Source organism: Protomyctophum parallelum (assembly GCF_964188405.1).
Source record: "Protomyctophum parallelum genome assembly, chromosome: 22".
NCBI lineage: Eukaryota > Metazoa > Chordata > Actinopteri > Myctophiformes > Myctophidae > Protomyctophum > Protomyctophum parallelum.
Genome location: NC_139714.1, coordinates 11,277,677 through 11,285,176, shown reverse-complemented (window position 1 = coordinate 11,285,176; position 7,500 = coordinate 11,277,677). Strand labels below are relative to the sequence as shown.

Here is a 7,500-nt window from a genome sequence, read left to right as displayed (position 1 = left end):
TGTCTGTGTATGTATGTGTGTGTGTGCATGTGCATGTGTGTGTGTGCGTTCTTGCAAGGGAGATGGCGTAAATCGGTGCGTGTCAACCTTGTATGTCCAAAGCCGTTTCCTTTCAGAAAATGGACAAACAGAACATGTGATCCAATGCAGTTATTATTTAGTCACACTACTTTTCATTGGTTCAATATTCACAAAGGCCACAGACACTTAACCACTTTAACTTTCATAATTCAGTCTCTCTCTCTCTCTCTCTCTCTCTCTCTCTCTCTCTCTCTCAGGAGTCCAGTTGTTTGTGGTGGAGAGATTGCCTCTCAGTGGACCAGAGTGTGTGTGTGTCCGCACTCCGTGTGTGTGCGTTACGGAGCTGGAGAGGAAACCGGATCCTGTGTGCGACTGACCGGTCGGCGCTGCACATACTGTCACCAGACGCACACGTACACACACAGCTCACACAGGCGCACAACACACACAACACCTACGTGGAAGACTCGCTCAGTCTGGTGGAGCTGGGCTTTGGTCAATGTGACACGGGCACACACACAGACGCACAAATAGACACAGACACACAAATAGACACAGACACAGACACACAAATAGACACAGACACACAAGACGCGCCAGCGATGCCAAACATTGTTGACGCTTCAGAGGAGGCGGGGCCAGAGAGCGTCCAATCAGCGGTGAGGGTCAAACAGTCGAAGGTGATCAGTTACCAGGTGAGGAAATGTTGTGTTCTGATTGGTTGAATCAGATATGTAGACCAATGATAGACCGGCAGTACTAGAGGTCCTGGTAAGACATAAAACCAGCAGTATTAGAGGTCCTTTTAGGGGTTTATGTATATTTGTATTTTACTGTTCACGGCCACCATGGTTACAGTCCTGATTCCGCCCCTCTTCTCTGATAGGGCGTTGTCACAGAGGTTGTGAACGAGGGGGCGGGGCTCTATGTGATTGATGGGAAGGTGGGACTTTGCCTCGCCTTTCAGCCGACTCTGAGGCGGAGCCTGAGACAAGGAGACGCGATAGAGGTGAGAGAGAGACATACTCGTGCTTTTCGTACCTGTTTAGGGCAGGCGTTCGACACAGGAACTGTGTTGCGTTGCCGCACACTGCAGGGGGCACAGCATTGTGAACGCACAAAGGCCTTATTTCTGTAAATATGTTCGTAGACTTTCTGAAAACTATGCAGCACGTAAAAAGAAAATGTATTACTAATAGCCTATAGTTTTTGAGTGGTTGCAACCACTCCTATAGACAGCTATGTGTGTAGCTGGGTCTGTCCCTGTGTCCGAGCACGGAAATAGCGTTATAGCCTTTGTTCACCATCAAGTGTCACTGTTGCACAGCCTAACACACAGGCACAGACACACACAGGCCAGGGAGGAGGGCTTGACAGTACAGTACAGTACAGTACAGTACAGTACAGTACAGTACAGTACAGTACAGTACAGTACAGTACAGTACAGTACAGTACAGTACAGTACAGTACAGTACAGTACAGCACCACTCACTTCAGACGGGTCTGATTTGTATTATGCAGTAATACATTTTTTCCTCCTCATTAGCTCCGTGACGTGCACTTCCTGTACCGGCCCTGTCCTGACTCATCTCCCAGCATGCTTTGCGCCTGTCTGCTCACCAGTCTAAAGGTCACGACCTTCAGCAGGTCGACAGGGTCGGGGGTCACTGGTAACCGTGACGACGGGGCGTTGCCGCGGTTACTGCTGGAGAAGAACCTGACCGTGGCTCAATACCTCTGGCTGAGTCATGTGACCAATCAGCTCAGAGACAGGTGGTTTCTTTTTTAATTAAATGATTAAATGATGTCATTGCCTGTGACACAGGCATGCACCTACAGCCATACAGAATGAAAGACATTGGTTCAGAGATTCCAACTTAACTGTTGACATGGATGCTAAATATATTATCTGTCTGTCTGTCCGTCCGTCCGCCTGTCTGTCTGTGTCTCCAGCCTAGTTCCTACTCTGGTGAGAGAGGGGAGAGTGTGTGTGATGTCACACTGTCTTCTAGAGTGTGTGTGGGGTGGAGAGAGAGAGAAGAGGAGAGACATCTACGAAGAGATGTTGAACGAGCCTCACAGGTGTCTGCTTAGTCAGGTACGCGCACGCACACACACACACACACACAGTGATACTCATTCCCAATGTCTTGCTGTAATCTGAAGACTCACCTCTTCAGATTCTGCTTGATGCCAGTGATTGACTAAGATATGACGACCAACGACCATGCATGGTTGTCACTCGTCATGTTTCTGTCTGTCTGTCTGTTTGTCTGTCTGTCTGTCAGTACTGTGTGTATGGCAGCGTGTGTGAGTGTGTGAGTGTCAGACGGTGTGTGTCGCTCTTCCAGTCAGAGGGTGTATCTCTGGTGCCCCCTGCTGGAGCGTCCAGTCTGTGTCAGACTGAACTCAACGCTGCCCTCTCCTGGTCGCACCGCACAGCACAGGCAAATAGGTAATTGTCACAGCTAGATGGTCAGGGAAGGAGGTTATGTTTTTCACCCATTTTTCTGTCTGTCATGGGTGTCATCTGTGCATGGTGTATATATCCATGGTATATGTAAGGGATAATGTATGGCTGATGGTCATTGTTTATAGATAAATCACTGATATGCAGAGGTGGTTACAGCCATAAATTATCCCACTTATTACACGGCTACTTTAATACATAAATTAATAAATTGACCCAAAGTGCAACAAAACAAGGTATTTCCTGTGTCGTCGGAAAACAAGGAAGTCAGTTGATCAAATAGAATCCATTTTCGGGTACTGGCACTGCATCGTAAATTTACAATTTACAATTTAGGCATTTAGCAGACGCTCTTAATCCAGAACGACTTACATTAAGCAAGGGAGAAAAAAAAGGCATGGGAATAGATCACATAAAAACAAAAACAATCAATCCTCGCTCAAAGGTTTTCAAAAACATTTTTAAGAGCAATGTTTAGCTGTAAATTACATTGTGTGTGTTTACATGGCTTTCATGTTGTAAACGGCAGTAAATCCGCGGGGCACAGCAGGTGCTGTTATAGAGCGGAGCGGTCATTATCCAGAAATAACAGACTGCTGAATTTGGCGATTGACCAATCAGAATCAAGCATTCAACCAAGCTGTGTAATAAGTAGGCAAATAGTGTTGAATGCAGAGCCATCTAGTAGAAGAGTTGCGATATTGATCGCGTGAGCCCATAGACTCCAATGCATTCGGTAAACTTCCGGTTGTCCCTATTTGAAGCCTTCAAATAGGGACCAATAGAAGTCTATGTAGAAGAGCCGCCATTGGACTGGCCCCATGAAGTGAACAGAGTTTGCGTAACTCTGTCTACTAACTGTCTATACTCTATGGCTCTGGGAGAATGTATGAATAGAATAATTATATAGTGGGATCATTCATTATGATCGTGTACATGTACAAAGGATATGCATGAATAAGCTTTGAGCTTCGGCCTATGCCTTTTCGATCAAACCTAAAATAAATGTTCGATGTAATGTGAAATGTAATGATTTATGTTGCACTGTTCTGTTGACGACGGTCGAAATAAACTGAACTAAACTGTCAGAGCTTCTGAACTTCAAAGTGTGCATCTTCATTGGCCTCACGATTCGTTTGGTTTACAATTCACCTCTTAACGATTCATTTTGATTCTACGGTTGTAAAAGCTCTTGAATTCGGCTGCCACAAGACTGTGACAACAACATTTTTAAAAATGTCCATGTTATGGAACCCAATGTTTGGTATTAATTAGGCCCCCCTAATTAATTCCCACATTTTAACTCAGGTTTACAGATCTGTAAGGGTCCATTTGGTTCCTAATGAATCATTTAGGATCCCCCTGGAACCCCCCTCAAGGGCCCCCTGCAGGTCTCCGGGACCCATTTCGAGAACCACCGCTCTAAACAAACAACACGGAGCACCAGAAGTGATTTCACTCCCAAATCGGAGTTGATGGAAGTTACATGAAAAGGTGTAAATGTTTTGTCGATCTGTCCCTATAGGAGACAGAGGCCCCTGGCTTTAGTGGGAGTTCTGGACCTACCGACACGCGCTCACTGTTCAGAAGAACACACACAACCACGCACACAGCACACCCCGACAGACAGTCCACAGCACACACACTGTTCACACCACACTCTGTGTCTGAGAGACCAGACGGGGGTGGTGGCATGCGTCGTCACGGAGACCAGCCATGATGATGATGATGATGGCGTACAGAGGGCAGTGTTCAACACCGCTTGGATAGGTACAACACACACACACACACACACACACACACACACACACACACCTGTAGATAGAGCCGTGTGTGGGACTGTTTTCTTAGTCCTGCTCTTAGAGTGGTTTCATCCCATACCGCCTGCAGTTTCTGTCAGAAGTAACATTGAAGAAGGTTTGTTCCCTCGGAAACACAGAATGAGAGAGAGATTCTATAGCACCATGGACGGTCTAGGCCGCAAGTGGTCCCCAAACCCTTTTTGGCCGTGCACCCCCTGTTAACTAAGTCTCGTTGCATTTTGGCCGAAAATGATACATTCTTTTAATGTGTTTTTTGGCAAATGATACATTTCTTCATATGTTTATTGGCAAATAATCACAGAATGTCACTCACTGCACTGAGAGACGTGCAGCTGCTGTATGCTCCTGCAGCTGCTCTATACGTACATCTGCATGCAACAGTGGTTTACCGGATTTTGCCGTTTGTGCTAAATAACGCCATGCGATGAAATGTAATACTGTCACTGTAATACATCTTTTAAAGTATCGTGTGTGTGTGTGTGTGTGTGTGTGTGTGTGTGTGTTTTACAGGCTCCCTGGTGTGTGTTCAGAAGTTCACCGTGGTAACAGAACAATTCCTCCAATCAGATTTCCCATCTGTCAGACACCTGAAGAACAACAAATACATCAAACACACACACTACAGGTACACACACACACACACACACACACACACACACACACACACACACACACACACACACACACACACACACACACACACACAGTTACCAGGTACACACCACTAGTTGTACCATTTCTTATGGGTTTTCTATTGGCTGTAACATTAGTTCAACCAATCATCTTTCAGAGTGTATCTGCAGTTTAGCCTCGACGACGTTCACATCCTGAGTCCCTCCGTCGCCATGGCAACACACCTCCTCCATGCCGGAGAGAGGAGGAGCCGGGGAGGAGAGAAGAGGAGGAGAGAGGAACACAAAGAGCCTGGAGAAAAGAGGAGAAAGATGGAAGCAGGAGGTGGCCAGAAGGAAGAACAAGGTTATTATTGCGACCACAGGTCTCATTTACCATGATATGAAATTGTGCATTTCCCATCAGTGTGTTGTTTGGTTGGTTGGTTGGTCGGTCACCCATGGTCATGCCTCGTGACATCATCGGGAGCGAGATCCCTGATGTATGGAGATCCCTGATGTCATCAATATAGAGCGTCGCAGTCCCGCCCCCTTTCATGACGACGCCAGGCCCAGGAAATGAATCTCAATGCATTTTTCAAAACTTATTTATTTAAAGACCTTTTAAGCGTCGTACGAAGCAAACTCTTGTCGTGACAAATCATGGCAACACACACAATATTTTGGACCAAACAAATAATTACAAAGAAGAAAAACAACAAAAAATGTGTCATGATTTGTCACGACAAGAGTTGGCTTTGTCCGCGGCGTAAACGTCTCCAAATAAATACTTTCTGAAAAGTCTATGAGGAAAATGAACAGGGATTTATTTTTCCGGGTCTCTCGAGGGGGCGGGACTGTGACGCTCTATTGGCCAGAAACTCTACATCTGACCTCAAACCCTTAGATCTCCATATATGGAGCTGATCTGTTCTGACATTCCATACGTTGATCCTTCCCCATCCATCCTTGCTCTTCGATGTCTCCCTTTTGACTGATACCTGTCCATTCAAACTCTAGACAGGCCTGGCCCAAAGTTATTAGTGCAGCCGTGTCTGGCAGCCCTGTTCTCAACAGGCCCGAAAATTAAGGCCTGACCCTACCTGGGCCCTCAATAAAACCCTGTACATTCAAGACACTGCCCCGCTGATCTCCATATCTGACCTCATCAAACCCTGTACACTCAAGACACGTTCCATATATGGCCAGTACAAAATTAATTCCATGTTGATCTGACCCCCCATTCTGAAGCGTCAGCGCTCGCCCATCAGTTTGCAGAGGCTGATGCGTGCACATCAGGCTTCTCGCCCTCAGGCATCTTACTGGTTATTATTATTATTATTTTTGTATTTGTTTTGTATTTTTTATTTTGACTTTTTGTTTTGACTCGTTGGTTTTAGAAAAGGAGAAAAATCCTGGTGAAGAGGAGGGGACGACTACAGCCTCCGCCCAGCCTACACCCGCCACAGCCACTCCGTCTGCCCAGTTGCCTGGCAGCAACAGGCCGTGCCCCAGCGTCTCTGTGGTGATCCGCATGGACGAGAAGGAGGGTGTGGCCTGGAAGAACGCTGCCGTTGGCTCAGGAGCCGAGGGGGCGGGCCTATGCCTGGGTTTCTCTGTCGGAGCAGCTGCAATTGGTCCGGCGGTGGGATGGGGGTGGAATCCCAGGAACGGACCAATGACGGAGCGAGAATCGGCGAGGGAGAAAAACGAGAAGGTGAGAAACTGTTTGAACGTTATGAACATGGCAGGATTCTCAAGGGCTTCTCGGACGGTGAGGTCGCACTGTGCTTCTCGTGTGGATAAACGTGTTGTAACCAGTGGTTCTCTCAGCGACCCTCAAATTAATTACGTACAATATATTCCAAACTTTTTTCCAGATGTTCACATGTGTCGCGAATCGCAACGTTCAAGTGGTTAAACGTTGATGCTGTTTTAACTAGTTTTGCTGGGTGTGTGTGCGTGTGTGTGTGTATGTGTGTGTTAGGTTGTGTTGGTGTTTTCAGGTCAGTGTGTGCGGTGGTTTCCTGTTCTCCAACCTGACTGCTGCTACAGACTGGTGGTTACTGACACACAGGTACACACACACACAGGTACACACACACGCACGCACGCACACGCACACACACACACACACACACACACACACATACACACACATACATACACACACACTCTGCACCCCATATTTGTTAAATTTAGTACACCTTTTCATGGCCCTTAGGTGCAACTTCCCATTGACAGCTCATTCATCCAAACAGAAAAGTCTAATTGTATTAAACAATGCCAAACTCACCAACATTGCATCTGTAGGAAAAGCTTGAATTGTTTGAATTGTGTTTGTTTCATGAAAATCAGAGACAGGTCATGAGCTACTTCCTGTCAAGAAATACCTTGCAGGTGATTGTGTCAGAGTTTGGAAGCGCTCGTTATCTGCTGCCTCCTGCATTATGTGCAAATTCAAAACAGGTGGTACGCATGTGATATAGTGATATACAACGAGCACTTCCAAACTCCAACACTTTTCTAAAACAAATCAATTCACTTCTTTACAGGAAGTAGCTCATAACATGTC

At 46.3% G+C, this 7,500-nt stretch overlaps 1 protein-coding gene across 1 annotated transcript in view; it reads left to right on the top strand.

Moving 5' to 3' along the window:
- The window catches only part of ctc1 (CTS telomere maintenance complex component 1), a 23,231-nt gene that overhangs the window by 7,908 nt on the left and 7,823 nt on the right, over window positions 1-7,500 (top strand). Inside the window, exons 6-15 of the mRNA XM_083757635.1 lie at window positions 279-716; window positions 908-1,030; window positions 1,568-1,794; window positions 1,975-2,119; window positions 2,310-2,476; window positions 4,017-4,261; window positions 4,825-4,939; window positions 5,105-5,292; window positions 6,326-6,642; window positions 6,913-7,002. Of these exons, the coding sequence (XP_083613761.1) occupies window positions 279-716; window positions 908-1,030; window positions 1,568-1,794; window positions 1,975-2,119; window positions 2,310-2,476; window positions 4,017-4,261; window positions 4,825-4,939; window positions 5,105-5,292; window positions 6,326-6,642; window positions 6,913-7,002 (2,055 nt within the window). The remainder of the gene's footprint in view (window positions 1-278; window positions 717-907; window positions 1,031-1,567; window positions 1,795-1,974; window positions 2,120-2,309; window positions 2,477-4,016; window positions 4,262-4,824; window positions 4,940-5,104; window positions 5,293-6,325; window positions 6,643-6,912; window positions 7,003-7,500) is intronic.